The sequence below is a fragment of the Oryctolagus cuniculus genome, chromosome 15 (assembly GCF_051225735.1).
Source record: "Oryctolagus cuniculus isolate XC-2025 breed Fujian yellow rabbit chromosome 15, ASM5122573v1, whole genome shotgun sequence".
Taxonomy (NCBI): Eukaryota; Metazoa; Chordata; class Mammalia; order Lagomorpha; family Leporidae; genus Oryctolagus; species Oryctolagus cuniculus.
In genome coordinates this window covers 73,258,986-73,280,936 of record NC_142881.1, presented here as the reverse complement: position 1 = coordinate 73,280,936, position 21,951 = coordinate 73,258,986, and the positions used below count along the sequence as shown (strand labels likewise).

At 40.0% G+C, this 21,951-nt stretch overlaps 1 protein-coding gene across 8 annotated transcripts in view; it reads right to left on the bottom strand.

The window, feature by feature from the left end:
* Window positions 1-1,263: 1,263 nt before the first annotated feature.
* The window catches only part of NRG3 (neuregulin 3), a 1,154,964-nt gene continuing 1,134,276 nt past the window's right edge, over window positions 1,264-21,951 (bottom strand). For 3 of the 8 annotated variants that reach the window (XM_051832994.2, XM_051832997.2, XM_051832995.2), the window contains 4 exons: window positions 17,282-17,409; window positions 12,112-12,285; window positions 6,594-6,665; window positions 1,264-6,348 (listed from right to left, as the gene is read on the bottom strand). In XM_051832994.2, coding sequence (XP_051688954.2) covers window positions 5,841-6,348; window positions 6,594-6,665; window positions 12,112-12,285; window positions 17,282-17,409 — 882 coding nt within the window. In that variant the 3' untranslated portion in view covers window positions 1,264-5,840. The remainder of the gene's footprint in view (window positions 6,349-6,593; window positions 6,666-12,111; window positions 12,286-17,281; window positions 17,410-21,951) is intronic. The other 5 variants (XM_051833001.2, XM_051833002.2, XM_051832999.2 and 2 more) reach the window with 3 other exon arrangements.

Here is a 21,951-nt window from a genome sequence, read left to right as displayed (position 1 = left end):
ATATGCTTATTTTCTGTTCTTTTATTTGCAAAGGCAAGAATCAGAAGCAGGTTATGAAGAACAAACCCAAGATAGTAACCACCAGGCTTTCTCGCTGCATGCATTTGATAGGAAAGGGATCTGAATCCAATGCTTCCACATCACTGAGTCACACCCTGTGGCACACACCATGTCAGCTGTGTGCTGTGTGTATGTGAGTGCAATTTTTTAAACCCATATTTAAATTAATTTTTGAAAAGACAGTCTCAATGTATCATGGAGCAAGGCTGTGTGTAAGTGATTAATCAGACCTCTAAAAAAATCTCAAAACAATCAAAACAGTCCCATTTTTCCTATTTTGATTTGAGTTTGTAAACTACTAATTGAACCCTTATAACTTCAAAAACACATCACAACTTAAATGTACTGTCTTCAATTCAAGTATTTGAAGACTTCACATTGTTTTATTGAAGATTTAAGGAATTCAGACTTTGGGATCTTGACCAAGACAAATTATATATGGAACAATTAGTGCTAGTCAGGATGCTACTGGAAAAGCACATAGATATTAATTTTTCAAAAATTGCAATTACAACAAAAATTAAGCAAGTAAGCCCTGCCCTTTTTGGCCTATACTCCCAAGACAGGATTATTTTCAACCACAATGTTAAAGTGTCTCCACAGAATTTATTCACTATTAGTTGGACAGTTCATATTCAAAAGTTAGAGATGCAAATAATTGAGAATACCATAAATCTTCTGTTTTGTGTATCCAGTAGGAGTGCATCCACTGCCTCTGTGAGGGGACATCTGAAAGGTCTCATTCTTTTAACACAGAGCCCGTGTGTCTGTCTTTGATAAATGTTTGTAGTTTCTTAATAAAACAATCGGGGATGAATTAGATCTTTGTTTCTTAGCCTCTGGAATTGAACATTTTCTTGGTCATCCCTTCTTTTTAATTATCTGTCCTAGGTAAATTCACTTTAAAAACGACCCCCAAAACCATCTTGTCTGCTTCTCCGTGGAAATCAATCCTTAGGTTATATACAACTTCCAACTGTTTTTGAGGTTCAGTGAAACAGACTCGCAGCCATTACCTTTTAAAAACTTGCTTTGAAGCGACTGAGTGACAAGTGACTGGTATAGTCGGGGGCAAAATGACTGGTTAACAAGATACTCAGTTTAAAGGAAAGTCAGTGAGGAACCAGGTCATCCACCCTATTTGCCCGATGCGGTCATGGAGATACTTTTATGGATAGATAAGTTAGAAACTTTCACAAAGACTTTCAATATAAAGATTTTCTATTTCCAACAACAAGAGATTGTTTTCTATCACACAATTAATTCTTTCATAGGCAACAATACACATGCAATCAAAACAGGTATTCATGATAATCAGTTATTTCAAAGTACTACAAGCCTGCTCTCTATCCAAATTGTGTCTGATTACCCTAGCTAGTCTCTTCACTGGAGCATCCAATGTTAGCACTTCTCCCCAACATAAACACACACACACACACACCATACACACACACACACACACACACACACTGTCCTCACTAGAATCAGTGGGCACCAGAAAACAAAGATACCTCTTTAGGCTCCATAAGGGAGAAATATGGTTAAATTTGTAAAAATATATTTGAGATCACTACACACTATAGACAGAAATCATTTCACCATCATATAATTTTCATTGCTGAGCGATAATCTAGCAAATATTTTATTTCAGGGTACTGTGAATTTTGCATCCCAAGGATATTTCTGCTTACCTAAGAAAGAGAAGGAACTTTAATGCCTATATAGTTGAAAAGTTGCTAAGTTCGCTGTCCTCTAAATGCTTTGATTTCATTGGCATTCCATGAAGTGATCACTTGATATTTTTCAATCTAAGCAAAATAATGCTTCTAAAACAACCAAACACCCAAATTTATTATTAATACATGTGTGTATATTGTGTGTGTGTGTGTGTGTGTTGTGTGTGGTCACAGTAGGAAACAGATTGCTGAAAGAAAGCAATGTGGATATGAAGGAATATATTTCTTTCTTTACCCTCATCATTTCTTTAAAAAGGAAAGAAAGAATACAGAAGAGATGGAGCCCCTAAAGTCTTCATCAGGGCATATTGTAATTCCTGTGAAACTAAGAACAGCTCAAAACCTGATGCTGGTCTTGCTAGGATGAAGACTGAAATTCTAAAGATTAGGGTGCAAACACAGTGTAAGCATGCTATCCGTTGGAAACACTGTATTCACTCTGTACAATTGAATAATAATAAAAAAGCACTTTTCATATATAAAATGTTTCCCAGATAGCAAAAGATCAAATAAAAAGCCCACCCCTCCTGCTGTGTTCCTAGGTATACTGTAGACTCTTTTGAGAAATGTTTTAGAGCACTTATCTAGGGCACTATTTTCTGGTTGTTGGGAGTAGAATCAAAGGGACCACCATTTCTCCCTGCACCAATACACACACTTAGGGAGTCATGGTTTCCTATAGCACCATACTTACTACAGGAGAGAGTTGTGAACAACGGCTGCATACGTCCACAGATTCTGCTGCAGACTTGGTGACTGATAGCTTTAGTCATTGTCACCAAGGGCCCCCACTCAGATGGTAGTTGCCATTCAATTCAGAGGCCAGTGGGCATTTTCTTGAGGTTTGCTTGGTCCTTCTATTCTCATTTTGGTATATCTGATACAATATGATGACCAAAGCAGATTATTTTGTGGAGTTCTATAAGAAGTATGCTTCCTCCTCCAGAGGACTTTGCTAGTACTGCTTAGAAATAATGTAAATCATAGATGCGATAAATTCACAAGTCTGTAGTCCTTAATCCATAGCCAAGTAGATACTGAGCTGGAATGTAAAACATAGAGCACTGAATGGACATAGGGAGCTAGGGAAGAAAAGTCTGGTGTTTCTAGTATCATTTCTACTATTTCATATGAGCAGAAAGATTGATAATATATTAAAAAAACAGCATTCCATGGTACTCACTAGTAAATTAGAACAGCATACATTTTATAAAAAGAGAGACATATCAAAAAATTATTTAAAGTAAAAAAAATGAGTAACATTCATTTTCCAGTAAATAATGACTATGGAGTGGATTTAATTACAAATCTCCAAGTAGGTGCTTACATAATAAAGATGAGGAAAATGAAGCAAAATCAAAGGTGTCTTATAGAAATGAACACTTCCCTGTAGGCACCAGCGCTCAAAGGACAAAGCACAATGGTTCCGGGTGTTGGCTACCTCTGATTCACCTTGAAAGTCTTGACGTCATCAGACTTGTTAACTGGTGTCCAAGGATGTGCATTTGCAGCCTGGACACTTTTCACAGGCAAGCATCATACTCCAAAAGGAGACAAATTACTACTGAAAGCAACCATTAATAGTTGTTCTTTATGGAGAATTGTGTCTTGACTCCTTATTAAGGAAGGAGCTATATATCTATGCTTTACCCCCATGGATGTGCCTGGAATTCATGCTCTTTAGAATGTACAGAGAGGAGGGTTATAATCATATAAAACATGGTTCTGCTTCATTTTTTAAAGTAAGAGGCTGAATCAAAACTTAAGCTTCAGTGATAATGTTTTCATAATAAATAATATATTAAGAGTCACAGAGTATCTGCTCTCCTAATTAGGTGAATTCTCAATGGATCCTTTAGATCAGTAACAAGTAATATTTTTGTAAAGAGAAACAAGGTTGACTTTAACAGATTTGGGGCCTTTCAGTTACTTGATAATTATGATAAATTTCTACACCACAAAATATTGGATGCTCCACTTAGGGGGTTTTTTATACTTGTTCATTAAAGTCCTCTGCCTGAAATCTCCCCAAATATGTAATATTTTAAAATGAGAACTTGAGTGATAAAGCCATTAACATTTATAATAAACTTTTAACCTTCTGACAATATTACCTCTATATTCAACACAATAGAAATATTATGGGACAACTAATAAATATCACACAATTTTCGGGTAAGTATAAAATGCATTTTCACCAAAGAGTTTTCAATATTTAAGACCTTGAATTTCTACTAAGCAGTTATAATAAACACATAGTATTCTTTCTTTACCCTGGATGGCATTATGTCTATTATTAATGAATGTTCTCTAAGAGCAATTTGAAATGTATTTTCAACAGTAATGACAAAACCTGAAATAAGAATTGTATATATCCACTGCTTGATTCAGAAATATTTATATTCCCATTCGATGGAATATGAGTCTTTCATAGAGAAATTTTAACCAGCGTTTTCCCGAACTGCAGTAAAAGAAATCTTTTATAAACTTTCAAATACTGTGCCTTTTTATTTAAAACAGTGTAAACATAACAACTCAACACCAGCGATAATTGGAAAAAGACTGGGAATGTGAACACTAATTTCCTTGAATGCCCCGTGAAAGTAAAGGAAAATGAAACAAACAGGTCTTCAGGAAAGGTTTCAGTTCACCTTAGCAGTGGTAAAAATATTGCTTTATTCCAAATGAACACACAACACAATTTACTGTCTTTTGGGGGTTTCTTGTGAACTGAGTAGTCTGGGCTTTGTGATTTCAGCAATTTATTCTTTGCATGTTAACTACAGAAGCCAATGCGTTGGTCCACACATAGTAGACTTGCTATGAAATAAATGCCAACAAGGATGATGAGAAAGGAAATAGTAATGGTCAATTTGATAATTGGCTTGTGTAAATAATTTAAGTAGGCATGATTCAAAGTAAACATAATTTGCCTTGTGATATTGATATCTTTAAAGAGCCCATAGTTGTTCCTCTCACAAGTACTCACGGTAGAAAATGGTCTCGACACCGTCACGAGTTTTATAGGACCCCACCATGCAAATGACCAAGATTTAGGAACTTACTAACTGAGCTATGTACTTAATGGAAAAATTGAAAGTGAACAGACCTAAAAGGGAAATTTTTTTTTTCCGGAATATTAGATTCCCTGATGTTTCAGACAAATTTGAGCAGGCTTAATAAACACACACATGCACACGCATACGCGCAATGAACACATGTGCATATAGCATATGTGCTCGAGTGAGCAAGCTCACGCACACGCGCTCACGCACACGTGCACACAGGCACACACACGCACACTAAGAAACGCTCTTTCAGAGCCTCTAAACAATCTCAAAGAAAAAACATTTCTATTAACATGATTTTATCGACACGACATTGGGATTTTTTTTGTCTCTTTTTCTATAATAATTTCATATCTCCCCCTGAGATTCTGTGCTTCCACGTTTCAGAGGGAGAGGGCGCACAAGAGTAGCTAAGATTTGCCCCCCCCAATTACTCCTTCTGTCTCCTGTCCTTTCCATTTTAGTCTTTGTGCCATTCTTCAAAAATCAAATAGAAAACACCACATTTCTCGACATGACAGAACCTGGGATGAGGCTGTTGGGTTGAATAGAAATTCAGGGGCTGGGGCCGGTGAGCCAGCTGTCCAGGGCCACCTGCTCACTGGCACGTCCACCCTCGGGACTCAGCTCGTCTCTTTAAACTAGGTAACTGCCAGGGCTTTTTGATGAGGACACTGGCACTGTGGGACGGAGGGTCTGAATTGCCCACATCTTCTGAGAGCCAAAGAGGACCACGTTGGGACTAACTGAAATGGGATTCAGAATTCTACCCAAAAGCTTTAGTGTAAGCTTTATCCCTCCTGAAACATTTCTTTCCCTTTAAAAAAATATTTTGTTAAAAAACACTATGATATGAGGGCGATAGACTATTTGGTTTCTTCTAAGTAGATGCTCTTAAATTAATGCATATAAATAATTTGTATTTCATTTCCTCTCTTTCCTGTTGAGCAAAGCATAGAATGCACAGATTCTCAAGTCACTTGGTCAATGCAGAGTCTCTTTGTATTTCATTTCTTAAGACAAATTGTGCCTCTCGTTCTGATTTGGCCGTGGGACTCAGGGGGAGAAAGGCTGTGTTTTCGCTCGCACTGTCCTCCGTCTCTACGCTGGCCAGTTCGTAGTCTTCTGACCGTCTGGCATCAGTCAGAATTCGGATCTGCTCTTGGACAGTTTCTAGCAGTATTTTCACTTCCTGTTGTTCTGCTATAAGACAATCGTTGACTGGAATACTCACGTTGACAATGTCAGCAGAGTAGGAGTTTTTGCACCATTTGATGCTTTTGACTTCAGAAACCCCTGGCATTTGCATGCAGGTTTCTTCTAGACCCACTGAAGGGATGATGGGCACAGAACTGGCCCTGGTAGATGAATATCCCAGCAGGTCCTTTTGATCCAAGCTATTAAAATAGGGATTTGTCTCTCTGGAAGGCAGTTGCATATTTATTGATGCATTTTGTTGGGTTTTTAAACCATTGGATGAATACCTGAAAAAGAAAAAAAAAGCGTTACACGTTCTGCCTCCTGCTGTGCTGCATTGGGGCAATACTCAATCCACAAAGCACTCTCCACATGCACCAGCTCACTGAATTCTCACAGCAACCCCATGAGACGGATAGTACGTTCCCAGTTAAACAGAGAAGTAAACTGAAGCTCAGAGAGGGGAAGTGACTTGCCCAAGGTCACACAGAAAATAAGTGACAGACTGAGACTCAAACCCAGATCTTCTTACTTTAAGTCCAGGGGTCTTTCAACACACCACAGCTGTAAAGGCAGGTGGGATATAGTCTTCCTGACCTCTATCCTAGAATACAAAGTAAATGGGGATTGAGCAGGTAAGTGTGGCCTGTCCAAAGTGACAAACAGGAACCCCATAACGGCATCACTCCATCAACTCGACCACCCCTCAGCCCCAGCTTGGTCCAGGAGACTTGTTGGGGCCACCCTACCTGGAGGCAATCGGGAAGCCCAATAGTAAGCATCCGAGGTACTGCGTTCCTGAGTGTTTCTGCTCTGTGCTGACTTTAGGGGCTACACATTCAACTGCCTTTGGCATCCTGCCATGTAGGCACTGCCTCACTGGGAGACTGCTGAGCCTGGCGAGAGGAATGGGCGGCAGGTGGCACATGCTTCCTCAGCTGCCCGGGGTAGTAGGAAGTGGGTGCAGTAGGGCCTCTGCCAGTCTTGTAGCTTTCCTCACATTGTTTCTGGAGCCGTGAAAGACAGTTCATGGGAGCATGGCAATGGCTTGTCAAGAATGCCAAAACGCCATTCCAAGAGATTTGCAAATGTCAGCGTGTGGCTGGCCTCTTTCTTAACAGTGCAGGGCTTGTGAATTTTCCTACTTTGAGCTTTTCAGTGTCACAGACTAGGACGGGTATGTTGCAGATGACTAGAAATGTGTTTTAGGAACTTTAACAGGAGTTTTTTTTTCCTTCAGTTCTCAATTATTTGTCTTTCATTGAACATTAAAACACAATATAAACAGATCTAATCTCAAGATAATAAATCTCATTGCATGACTAACTTAATAATATAAATAAAATTATATCTCTGTGCAAAGAATTATTTCAATGGACTGAGTTGCATACTTAATAGAAATTTTTCTTTTACGATCATGTTGGAGGCAATTTTCAGGCCTGCCATTCCACCAGACTATGAACAAGGAGGGAACAGACTTAGGGCTTTGTGATTCCACACCTTCTTACTGTGCCTGGTATAGAGTTGGCAATCAATAAACCTTGATGTAACAAACATGTGAATACATGAGCAGATGTCAAGGTAAATGTTCCTTCCATCCTGATTAATATCCATTTTCAGACTTAGCAATTAAGTTAGTACTTGTAGAGTGATTTTAGAAAGTATTTTCACATTCAATTACCTCATTTTTAAAACCTTATGGCTTATTTATTATTTTTGTGCTGTGACAGATGAGTAAAATATCATAAGGAGTTTCAAATGACTTGCCCGTAATTTTACCTTTAGTAAGTGGCAGAAAAAGAAGTTAAACCCAAGTTGCTGTATTCTAATCAAGACTATCAAAACCAGAGAATACTAATGAAATGATACCCTAAGGTGAACCTGAACATTTATGTGGGTTGTATAAACGTTATCAACACAAAGTGTGCAGCCACACACAAGGACATTTCTTGGAGATTGTACTCCTTTCTCTTTTTTTTTTTTTTTTTTTTTTTTTTTTTTTGACAGGCAGAGTGGACAGTGAGAGAGAGAGACAGAGAGAAAGGTCTTCCTTTTGCCATTGGTTCACCCTCCAATGGCCGCCGCTGCAGCCGGCGCACCGCGCTGATCCTGGCAGGAGCCAGGAGCCAGGTGCTTTTCCTGGTCTCCCATGGGGTGCAGGGCCCAAGCACCTGGGCCATCCTCCACTGCACTCCCTGGCCATAGCAGAGAGCTGGCCTGGAAGAGGGGCGACCGGGCTCCTTTCTCTTTTGTCTTAGATGACTAAAAATCTGAGCCTAAAAGTTCTGATCAATGAATCAATTTAAACAAGAACAAAGGGGAAGAATCGAAGGCTAGTGCTCTTTGATTTAGTGCTTGGCATCATTCTCTTAGCATCATTAGTGTGTACAAAGATATAGAAAATGTACTGGACAGGTTTACCAGTGGAACAGAGCCAAGAAATACAGCTAGCATAAGACTATGTTCCATATAGATCTCATCAAACTGTATCAGCAGGTAGAATCTAGTAACTTGAGAGGTGATGGGGACAGGAACACATTCTTGTAGCTGCATCAGAACACTATCCATAAAAAATGTTAGACACACGTGTGCATATCCTAGAAGATGTTTTCAAATCACTGCTTCAACAGTCTGTAATGTGGCATGGCTAAGATAAGGCGACTAAAGCAGAAACTTGTAGCTTTCTTCTAATACACCTGAGCACTGAATTAAAGACATAGATCAAAAGGAGGTCTTTCAGCAACTATCATGTGGCACTCTCCAAGCCATCTGTTATTGGACACATGGCTGGCAAGAACTGAAACAGAAAATGTTACCACACCAAGAATATGGGCTTTAAACAGAATTCCCCAGAAGGTTAGTTTATTGTTGATTGGATGTGACTTCATGCCATACCATGCCCTGGAATCTCAGGCAAAGTGCAACTTCACTCTATTTTTCCTATCAGTTCAAACCACCAGGAAGTAATACTTAGTGGATTGCTATTAGGATTAATAGAAACACTGTCTCTGTGTTGTTCCACCAGGGCCACAGTGGCAAATCCTCACCTCTTCCTCAGAGCTGCTAGGAGGGCCCTCATACTGGACTTGAGCAGAAGTTTAAGTGGAGCTAAGTTTCAATGTGTGATCCTGAGTAGAAGATGCTCCAAGTTCTGTGTCCCTTGAGTCAATAACTCTTTCACTTGTCTGATCCATGAGTCTGATTCATTGGCTATAACAGAGTTTGGACTGCCCTTTCTCCAGTCCTTCTGAGAGGAAATCACAGATGCATTTGCCTATAACTCTGTAAGTAAAAAGACTCTTCTTAAAGAAGAAAGATCCCAACAGTGAGTCAAGTAGTTCCCAGTAATTTGGTCATCAAACCAAGGAATTTATGATTCTCTGTGGGACTCCAAAACCCAGTTCCTGGCATATATGGCCTCAGAATAAATCGACTAAATTGAAGAAATCCAGTTTTCCTCAAGGAAACATACAATTAGACCTTCCACTTAAACATTATCAGTCATGAATGGGATTTTTTTTCCCTACAGCTATTTCCTGGTTTAGCGGTTTATTCAGTCAGAAAGGCCAATATTCAAACTCGGCTCCCTTTCACGGAACTACCCATATTATCTTGGCTGTTGTCCTTAACGTGTTTATTTATAAAATGTCTAAAGACTATCTAAAGTGAAGTATATACTGGTACTATCTAGGTATGATGGTACTCAGTATATTTTGGATCCCATCAATGTTTAAGATGCAAATCTGTTGTGATTTGACTTTTTTGTATTCATCATATTCATACATTATTTTGATTTGCCTGACATGACCCAGTTCAAAGTTTTCTGAACCATTACTATGGTTGACACCAACCAGGGCTCCAATCGAGTGAAAGCTTCTTCCAGAATCTCCCCTCTACTTTACTCCTTCCCCAGACTACACTAAGAGAGGTGTTTGGTCCAAGCTTGGCTGAAGTTTGTGCCAAGAAGAGAAGCCACACACTAGGAGCCTAACTAGCAGACAGCGCCCACATGCTTAGTAAACAAACAGCAGATGGCTGATGGCTCTTGCAAATTCATTCACTTCCCCTCCAGGTTAGGGCCAGATTTGAAGAGGGCCTTTTAGCTGTGAAATTCTATTACCGACCCCATTTCAAGTCCAGAGAGACAGTCAGTCCCCTGGGAGTAGAAAATAGCTGTTTTCAGTAACTGAGAATGAGATTGCTCCCTGAGATTTGTTGTACTGAGCACACAGTGACTTACACTTAGAATCACCATTTATCAACATCGGGTGCATATCACACACAGGAAAATACATGTGGTCGGCCAGCTGGAGAGAATATTCCCAGCCCAATAATGACTGAACCAAAACAAAGCCACCAACATGCCGACACTATGTGTGAGACTCCCACAAGGTGGAAGGAAGGCAAAGCATTGCCTGAACGTGCAGTGGGGATCTCTCAGCCCCTGAGGACATGTGTATGCATGGTTTTACACCTGCATCACATTGGAATATGGCCACAGCAGTGTCCAACACAAAGAAAGAGCATGGGATGTGTTCCCTGTCCTTTCATAAAGTCTCCAAAGTTGATTTTCCCTTACTTCTTCTCATGCTAACATGGATCCAATGATTAAACAGCATCATTAGTGATTTATAAAGAAAAGTAATTATGAAACACGATTAGTTATAATTATGGGCTAAATGCAAGCCAGAAATAAGGCCAAGAGAAATGCTAAGTGCTTTTGACTTGCTTTATACATTTTGGACAACTTGGCTGTTATGTTGAATTTACAACTGTCGCCCTAAATCTGTATCAAATGCATTTTACAGTCCATTTGGAATTATTTCAAAATTACACAAGCTGGCTACAGGCTATTTATGTCCTATCTTCTTGTCTTAAAGAAATCTGTTGCCAAGCTTTGTCAGGGCACTGCTCAGCATACCCTGTGCCCAGAAGAAAAGAGACAGGTAAAGTTCTATATGAGATCTCTCACCTGCTTTGTTCTTTAGCTTGACAGAGACAATCTGGGAAAATAACCAAGGCCAAAGCAGCACAGCAACCTGGCCTGGTTCATTCAGAAAGCTAAAACTACAGGCAATAAGAACCAGGTGTGGGTAAGGGAACTGATTGAAATTTCTGGAACAAAGCCTGGATGCACGGCTCTTGAAATTCATGATAACGTTATGACAACTCCTGTGGCAATAAGTACCAGTCCTACTTCTCTGCTTATGTGTCAGCTGCAAGCTTTCTATACGTGCATTTTTTTTAAGTCTGCCTAATAGTCTTCAGGGGACTGGTGTTATTTCACTCAATTTATAGATGAGAAAACTTAAGCTCAGATGATAAGATTCTCTCAAGTTCATACAAGAAAAAAGGAACAAAGATGGGATTTGAACTTCAGCCAGTTCAATAAGGGCTTTGATGTTTGGTTGATGACATTATATCAATAAAGTGCATGCTGGACAAGATCTATCCTACACCTAATTCAACATGTGTTGAGCCCTGTGGGGCTCTCTGTCTACCCGAGGGGGGGGACATTATTTGCACTGTAAGCAGTGGCATCTCTGATTTCCAAAGGCCATTCATGAGTTCTGTAAGTTCTATTGTGACATTATGCTCTCAATTCCACATTCAAGAACGCTGAATGAAAGCAGATGCTATATAAAAGTTATAGGTTATTGTTTAGGACATTGTTCATAATAATGATCAGAGATAAGTATTGTTCTCTAAAATTACTGGTAGATGAAAAAACACTTTAATCCTCCTAAGACATCTCTGTTCTTATTTTTATAAAAGACAAATTCTCAATTGTTTTAGAACATATGTAATAACATTTTATACATATATTTATACTTGCTTTCTTCCTAGTGTTATATTTCTTTTCCCTAAAACTCATTTCATCGTATCTCTTCTTTGAGATGGTTCATCTTTGGGGTAATAGAGATAGTAAGAAGCATAAAGAGCCAACCAGTGAAGAAATCAGTAAATAGAACCCCAAGAAACATATAACTCAACGGAAGGCTATAGCATTGATGATATCCTTCCTAAATTCCATGGCTGTTAAGACCTACCCTTGGCAAGAGATCGTATCCTGGTCTGGGATCCTTGATTCCTCAAGCTGCTGATACGCTGGTCCCATCATCCCACCCAGTCTCCTGCGGGGTGAGGGCGGGGTCCTTCTGAAGGCATTCCTGTGGAGCATCCCACTCCTTGGCCCTGGACTGCAGCATGAGGAGAGACTCCTTCTGTGGCGAAACCCAAAAGAAAACAAACCAAAAAACCAACAAACAAAAGAGATCATAGCAATCATCTCACAGGTGGTTTCTCAAACTCTCAAACTCCATATTGTCAGCCCCCAATTCTCCAAGTTCTGGGCCAGAGACCATCCATGAATGTAATATTTGTGCTAGGAGGGGACCAGGTGTCTCCTAACCCATTTACCTTTGGAGACCCTGACAAAGGGAAGTTTCTGTATTTCTACAATGGCAAGTTAGGTCAACTTGATTAAAATAATCATAACTTCCAGCAAGAGATAAAAGATGAGCTTAAGAATTTCTCAAGCCCTAATTCTCATCCACTCTACCTAAGCTATAGGAACTCTCTCTCTGATAGATAAAAATGGCCTTGTTATTACACACAAGAGTTAATCACAGGAAGCAGAGGGCTGTATGGAAACATTTTCACTTGTAAGTGAGAGACTAAACAAATCTCACTTTATTTGTCATTTTCTCCTCAACATATGTGTTAAGTTCCCAGCTCACTGCCCCAGATTTTCATCAAACTTGAGAAACAAAATTATTTTTCTTTAGTTTGCTTTGAATAAATGGCTGATTATATATTTCATTTGATGCATATGCACATCCAAATCCCCAAATAAACCTTTGTAGATGCCATCAAAGAGCATGAGTGGGATACACCATGGACCTTAACAAAGGGATACCTCTGTAGATTATATAAAACAAAAGAACTAGAATCTCCAAAAATTAATTGCCAATTTGACTCACTACGTATTCCATATCCTTCCCTTCTTCACCTCTGTGAATTTACCCTTCTTCAGCCTGGTAAGGAGAACTGTGTTCATGTGTTGACATGTCATGGCATATTAGTTCATATAGTCAAATCGACTTCACAGTGTGTAGGTAATAAATAAGCTAAATTTTTTGGCTGCACTTTCATTTCATTCTAAGAATATCAATGGACTCACATAGAGAAAGACGAAAAAAGCAGTCTCAAAATTTAAATGTATCTGTCAAGTTCTAAGGAGGCTAGCTCCCGAAGGAATTTAACCTTCCCTTATAGGAATTCTACCACTTTTCTCCAATCAATCTTATTACTAATTCTACTTAATTGCTACTGTAATTTTTACTAAATAACAAAATTTTTACTTAAAAAACCCTGCAAATATCACTTGAAGTCAGAGTTTGAGAGCCTCACATTTGAGTACTAGTAGCCACTGTTCTGCTAATGCAAGATGACTGATCAAATATATTCCTCGAGCCAACTTTGACTTCCTGAATGTGTGCAGACCCCAGATCATATCTGGCAACATCATTATTCCTTCATTCTTTATCATGACCTTGTTTGTACCTTTAGTGCCAACACTCTTAACAACATAGGACTTCCAGGTAGATCACTACGCCAACAGGTATAAGAGACCCTAATCACCATTCTTTCCCTCTGCCTCCTACTTCTGTGAGGAGTCAGATGGGTTAATAGGTAGTCAGGGTGGTCCCAATAGAATTTGGGGTGTGAAATATTTGCTTCCTCCCCCAAACTTTATCCCTGGCAGGAGATTCCTTCCTTGGAATCTCCAAGTTTGCCATGAAAACAGCAGGGGAGCTCTTCCTGAGCTCATTGCTTATTGTGAAAACAAGTTACCTATCCCACCCCTCTGGACGGTTTTCTGTTTTATCAGGAGCAGGCCAGACAGGATAGGGAACTGTAAATCAGGCCTTTTGATGGGTGTTCTCCCCGCCTGGCAACTGAATGCCAATCTGATTGTCAAGTTTTGTGGTTTTTTTTTTTCCCCTTCAAAATTGTACTTAAAAACCCCAGGGCTAGGAGGTTCTTTGGATTCCTTCCTCTCTTGGGAACCCCCTCCCCCTCCATGTCTCTCTGTCTGGAGGTCTTTGACTCTAATAAATTTCATTAAATCTCTCTGCTTGTCTGCTTGGAAATTATTCTTCCATGCGATACAAAGAACCGAAGTAGTAATTTCTCTGCCGTCATTTTCCCCTAACACTTCCATCCATCAGCCAATGGCAATCACAGAGGATTCAGGGGAGGGGCTTAGATGCTAGGGTCAGCCACACCAGGGTGTAGTCTCATTACCAGGCATATGTGAGGTTCTTGTACCAGAGTTCTGGAGAGAAACAAATGATACTTTACATTGGGTCGTTTGAGGAGATGTAATTATTTATAAAGAGGTATTCAGTGTTTGAGAGGAAAAAAATAAAGCTATAGGAGACATAAAGTTTTAAGAGATACTCAGGGAACAATGGGAAACCCTTTCTAACCCTCCAGCTGAAAGATAAAGGAGAAGGAGCAGTCATTAAAATGGAGAGAAATGAAATCATTATGAGATGGCCATTCGGCAGGCTCTGTAGTCAGGGAGGGAGGACAAGGCTGAGGCAGCCAAAGAGGAAAGCAGCAGAAGTGTGAGGACCCCATTCACTTCTTGCCCCTCCATCTCTTGCCTGTGCCTCACATTAAACTAACAGAAGCCAGAGGACAAGGGGTCCTACAGCCCTCCTGGTGCACAGGGCAAGGCAAAAAAATGTAGAGACTAGAGGGTGGGGGTAAGGAGAGGAGGGGGCAAAGGCAGACTTTAACATTATGTTTCATTAAGCATGAAGGGTCTTTTGAAAGTTCTTAAAAAATGCATCTTACGAGAAAGCTTTCAAAACCATTTTGCATCACAGTAAACATCTACCAATTCTATTTTTCCATTAAGTTATTGAAGTTTCCATAGGATTACTATGGAAATACAAAGTGTCAAGCATGGAGCCTGGCACATAGTAGGTGTTCAGCACCATGAGGTATCCTAGTTGCTCTGCCACAACTAGAAACACAGAAGACTATCTTTATCCCAATCACTGAAAGTCCTGGACTTCTTTCACTATAGAAAACATACATATGTGCTTTCTAAAGGTTAGTTATATTGTCAAAAAAAAAAAAGCAGCAATATGGATAATATGTCATAATAGATTTCTTTTTTAAATGGTGGGTTTTTAGGGGATGTATGTATGGGGGACTGAGCATTAGAAATGATGCCTTTGAATTAAGAGTTTTGTTTCACCAAGGGGTTCTCCAAATGAGTCATATTTGCAGCACACAAGAAGAAATTAATATTCATAGACTGACAGAATGTCGCAACAAATAAGTCTACCAGTATGAAGTACTGGCCCATCTTATAAAACATTTCTGTACCTATGGATCAATCAGTGATTCAGCCCTTCTAACCCAGTGGCATTTGGGAAGTTATGGAGCAGTTGGCAGGATGCATAAATCAGCCACCGGGTTATCAATCATGAAAACATTTAGGGCTATTGCCTGTTTTACAAAACAAAAACTACAATATTTGAAACTATAATTTACAAAGTTCTAAAACCACTTTATAAATCAACCATGGCCTATCTATCATGAGACAATGTATGCCAACAGATATTGCCATGTCATGGGTCTAGACAATAAGGAAGGTCTCCTAAAGATGTTCTTCATTAATCTGCAGTGACTTCTAGAATCCAGAGTAGAAGCCACATTTAGAAGGGAACATAGAAATAGACAAGAGCTGAGAGCAAAGGTATTACAGCTCAAACATATCAGAGGCGGTGATTTTTTTTTGCAGCATAATATAATGGTAGGGTAATATTATATTGAATTATTTTACTCAACTGGGTGGAATACTACTTTGATATGTGTTATAATCAGTAGGGAAAAATACTGTTTTGGAGAAATTATCCATCTCCTGAAAGGTTGGTAATTTTGGACTTGTTTCTCTAATTAAAATAATTTCTATTAGGTCCAACAAAATGAAGTACTTTTTTCACAGGGAAATATTCTGTAAATGCAACAATTGCTACAACCAAAACTGGAAGTTAATAGCTAAAGCATTATCCAAGATCCAAACATATTTCAATCTTGACTGGAGGATATTTAAACAATTACAAAGAATAGTGAGCCCTTGGTATCTCAGTCTCTATTCATGTAGAATGAGAATAAAAATCACCATCAAGTGCTGAGGTTTAGTGTTAAGAGTAATTGCGAATCTCAAAATAAATGTGTCTAGGAACAATAAAATCCTTTTCATGAAGCGCATTAAGAGGAGAGAGGTGGTTGATTTCCTTTTACAATGTGTGTTGCTGACTTGGTTGGTGGACTGCAAAGTGTTGCCAACAGAAATGAAAACAAAGAGTTGACAGCATTTACTCTCTGTTGTTAAGCACAATTGTTATTTTTTACCTTTCATTTTAAAATTGTTAATTTTCCATAATTTTTTTTTCAGTTGCAGCACCACTCGCTAAGAGAAGGATATTTAAATCTTTGGACCACTTTCACGAAAATTGAATATATATATTGGGACAGACATAAACATATTTCCTGTTCCAGGACTATTCGCAAGCTTCCTTGTTTGGTTTGGAGTTACAGATTTCTTACGCATAAAATACAAAAGTCTGGACTAAAAGATTTTGAAGAACACGTTCAGCTTCTGAGTAACATGAAATATGTCAAATAACTTTAAGCTTGGATTTCTCTACCAAAGAGGTAGTTTCTACGATCAGCTTGCAAAAGAGGGCCACTTTGTTGATAATGGAAGATCTTACAGAGCTAAGGAGATCTGCCAGAATCCTTCTCCCGAAAGGTGGGCTTTTGTGAGGACTAGGTTCAAAGACCTATAGCATGTCCTAGCAAGTGCCTAGGGAAGAATTAGTCATGAACTTTGCAGATGGTGATAGGCAGACTGGGAAAAATCCTGTGTTTCACAGCTTTCCAGAAAGCAATTGTTTTATTCACTGGTCTGTGTCTTCAGTGGAAGCAAGGGGACTGTTAATAGTTTCTCCAGGCTTCTTAGAGGACCTGCTGAGGGAGCCAGCAGGTTTGGTTACCTGCTGTGAGCTGCTTGCACATCTCCTCCGGGAAGGACTTACAGGACTAGCAAGACCAACCATCCTGGCTTGCGCTGTTCAGCACACAGACGGCATGAAGTCACCCACCACCACCAGCACGATTAGCTACCTGTACCTGTGGTGTTTGATAGATTGGCTTCCTCTGTCAGGAGAAGGGATGTCAGGGAAGGACTGGGGGCCGGCAAAACTTGACTCCATCATTTTCTCCAACGCAGTCACGGGATGCCTTTCTGCCTTTGAATACTGCAGGAAATCACATACACAGAGTTGAACTGGAAAACGCACTAGGAGAGGGGTGCCAACAACACAACAGTCAGGCATCCAACATTACTGGAATGTCAATTCCTCCTGGGCGTCCAATCAGGAGAAGGAAAAAGACATCATTCTCTACCTATTGCTCACACAGCCACTCTCCACTGCTAGTCACGGAAGGCCCATTTAAAGGTTCATCACTTCAGAATCCTGAGTCTGTCTACTCGTTTGAATCGACAGCTATAACACATTGTGCCTGACCGCTAAACATATTTAGTTACTTTATTCCATGTACGTTTAAAAAAGTTAGCAGTTGGCCTACTATTAACAGCACTTTAATAGATATTAGTGGAATGGACTTCACTGTGGGGGACACTGATTCAGAATATCTGCTCACCATGCTCCACTGCTTCTCCCTTGCAGCCTGTTACCTGGTGATTATCACGTCCAACGAGGAATCTGTGAGCATTTCATTCCTTATACCTCCTAAGCCGGGGTTGCAGCTTTGACTACAATGAATCGTATGGCACGGAAGCCTATAGAGATGACACCTTCCAAAAAAAATTTCCCCTCATCCTTGAAAATATCAATGGCACCTTCAGTTGCCAGAAAGTTGTCAAATGGAATCCTCCCTACACTTGGCACTTGGACAGGCAGCAATGGGTAGCAGGTTTCTCTTCTAGGAACTCCGATGAAAATTTTCCTTCCAAATGGATTTGTTAGACTGTTACCCAGACCAAAAGATATTTTGGAATCTGGATATTTTCAGTATGCAGTGTGCTTTTGAGCTGTAAGTGTTAAGTGTTATTCTGAGTAACAGGAAAACCATAAAACATACTAGACATTGGTCTCTTCCAAAGCGAAGGAGCCAGTACTAGACGTGCAGACAAAGGAAGAGGAAGAAGAAATTTTAAAAATCAAGTTAATTAGTCAATCAGTGTTTCTAAAGCTAAAATCTCTACAATGAAATAATAAAATCTTTCTTATACAATTTTTGAGAGTCAGTGAGGTGACACCAACTGAACACCCTTGAACTAGGTAAAAGCAAGGGTAGTGACAATAATGAATATGGCACTTCAGGATGTTCTCCGGCCCTTAGTGCATCATTTCTGGAAAATAATAAATGGAATAACTGTTCGAGTGAGTAAGTCCTTCGTGTCATCCCTAATCCACTGATAGTGGCTGTTTGGAGTCTCATGGATGCATGGATTCCATGGATGATGTACGCACCAAGACATAGAAAAGAGCAGGTAAATGTATTTTATTGTAAACTCTTTATTAAAATGTAGCTTTGAAATTAATGTTAGTGGGTCGGGCCTGTAGCCCAGCAGTTCAGATGCCACTTAGGATGAGTGTGTCCCATACTAGAGGGCCTGGGTTTGATTCATGGCTCCTGATTCCAGCTTCCTTCCAGGGCAGGACCTGGGAGGCAGCGGGTGTTGCCTCAAGTAGCTGGGTCTCTGCCCAACGTGTGGGAGAGCTGAACTGAGTTCCTGGCTCCTGGCTCCATGCTGTGGGTATTTAGGAAGTGAAACCAAAGATGGTTACTCTCTCTTTCTGTCTCTTGAACAAATAAATCAGTTAATTAAATAAAATTAATACATAAAACTAAAGTCCCAGTAATTTCAGTATGGTTGGAACTTATAGGCTGGAAGAAAGAATAAAAAAAGAGAAAAGTATGATTGAGTGATCGACTGATTGACTTTAAATCCTGGCATGGTTCTGGGGTTAGGGTAAAATATGAATGCAGATTAACTTTAGACATTGATGGAAAAATGTTTACATGTGTATCAAAAATTAAATATTATTAGAATGTAAGAAATAAATAATATAGAAACCATGAAACAGAAAAAAATAAAGAAAACATTTATTCTACAAAATTAATAAGGGAGGGTTGTTACAATACAGCATGATAAGTTGAAAATAAATATGATAGATGTGTGAAACCACAAGTGATGACAATAACTGTGGGTGGCTCTATTTAACAATAAAAAGACATTCATGTGTTAACTTAGAAAATCCGTCATCTACTATCTGAAAGAGCTTATTTGAAAATAATAGAGAAAAGGATCAAATAGAGTAAACGTACACCTGATAATTATAAGGGAAAAAGATAGTTTATAATAGCAATATCAAATAAAATATAATTCTGTACAAAATATGTCTTAAGAGAGACAAAGATGGGTGTTTTGTATTAACAGAAGGAACAATCCACCAAATGATAAATATATACACCTTTTTTTAAAGATTTATTTATTTATTTATTTGAAAGGCAGGGTTAAAGAGAGGGCAGAGACAGAAAGAGAGAGAGAGAGAGAGACAGAGACAGAGACAGAGAAAGAGAGAGAGGTCTTCCATCCTCTGGTTTACTTCCCAGACGGCCACAATGGCTGGAGCTGTGCCGATCTGATGCCATGTGCCAGGAGCTTCTTCCGGGTCTCCCACACGGGTACAGGGCCCAAGGACTTGGGCCATCTTGTACTGCCCTCCAGGGCCACAACAGAGAGCTGGATTGGAAGAGGAGCAGCCGGGACTTGAACCAGCGCCCATATGTGATGCCGGCACTGCAGGCAGTGGCTTTACCCGATATGCCACAGCGCTGGCATGTATACCTTTTATTCTACCTTAACAACATAGCTTCAAAATTACAAAGTAAAACTACTGGCACTACATGAAAATTCACAATCATACTGACAGTCTTTATTGCATGTTATAGAAATGTATGTGGCATTTCTAGTCAGAGGGAAATATAACATCCAAGAATAAAGGTGCTGGAGTAATTGTTACCTGTGATATGAATTTCTTATACATTATTTCATGAAAAAAAGATATTAATTAAGAAGTCAAATGTCGACAATATGTGATACACATATTCAAAAATATTGGAGTAATGACCTTAGGTTTGAAGTTTTCTCAACAAGACACAAAGTTATAAATCATTAAGTCTGATAGTTTGACCACATCAAGATTAAAACAAGGAGCTGATGGGTAGCCCAGCAGCTAAGACGCCTGCTTTCCATATCAGAGTTCCCGGGGTTGACTGCTCACTTTGGCTCCTAAGTCCAGCTGCCTGGCAATGCAGATGCTGGGAGGCAGTGCTGATAACTCAAGTAATTGGGTCCCCTCTACCCACATGGGAGACCTGGATTGTGTTCCCAACTCCTGACTTTGGCCCTGGCCTAGCCCCAACCATCTGAAGCATGTGGGGAATGAACTAGCAGACAGGAGTTCTTTCTCACTCTCTTTTTCTCTCCCTGTTTCTCTCCCTCTCTATTTTTAAGGATCCTTGATGTATATTTAGCTTTGTGTTTACAAATATACACACATATGCATATTTTGTAAGTACATAAAGATTTATTTTATTTATTTGAAGGGCAAAGTTACAGAAAGAGAAGGAGAGACAGAAAGATCCTGCAATTGTTGGTTCACTCCCCAAATAGCTGCAACAGCCAGTGCTGGGCCACACTGAAGCTAGGAGCCAGCAGATTCTTCCGGGTCTCCCATGTGGGTGCAGGGACCCAGGCATTTGGGCCACCCTCTGCTGCTTTCCCAGGCATTAGCAGGGAGCTGGATCGGAAGTGGAGCAGCTGGGACTCTTACGGGATGCTGGTATTTCAGGTGGCAGCTTTACCCTCTATGCCACAACCCGGTCCTAAGATATACATAGTGTGTGTGTGTGCATGTGCGTGTCTTTCATGCATCCGCTCAGATTTTTTAATTGTAAAATAGGGACAGGTGTTTGATGTAGTGGGTGAGACAGCTTGGCATGCCTTCACAGCGTATCAGTGTGCCCCCGTTCATGTGTGGCTCCACTCCTGATTCCAGCTTCCCGTTAACCCACACTGTGGGGCAGCAGGTGATGGCTTGAGCACTTGAGTAACCTGTCCCATGTGGGAGACCCAGCTCCTGGCTTCAGCTGGGCAAACCCAGCTGCTGCAGGCATTTGGAAAGTGAACCATTGGAGGGGCCGGTACTATGGCACAGCGGGTTAACGGCCTAGCCCGAAGTGCCGGCATCCCATATGCTCCACTTCCCATCCAGCTCTCTTCTATGGCCTGGGAAAGCAGTAGAAGATGGCCCAAGTCCTTGGGGCCCCTGCACCCACATGGAGCAGCCAGGTCTTGAACTGGTGGCCATGTGGGATGCTGGCACTGCAGGCAGCGGTTCTATCTGCTATGTCTCAGCGCCGGCCCAAACAATTAACTATTAATTAGATATTATCCTTGGAGAAATGAATACAGGTTGTTTGAACAATGGAGACTAGGGTACATGTCACGGTCATGTACCTTTAAGATCAAAAGCTCTCAATAAAGGTTTTATTTATAAACACTTCCATAAATTGCCACACAGTGGCAGTAACGATCACTGCTTCAACTAGGATCTGAATTCTACAACACAGTCACTTAGAAGCCCGTCAGACATTTTCAAAATGGAGTAAATTAACAGAACATAAAAAGAATATATGGTGATAATCTGGAAAAATTGATTGCTTTCAAAAAATCCAAAACAAGGTTCCAATATGACAGAAATATC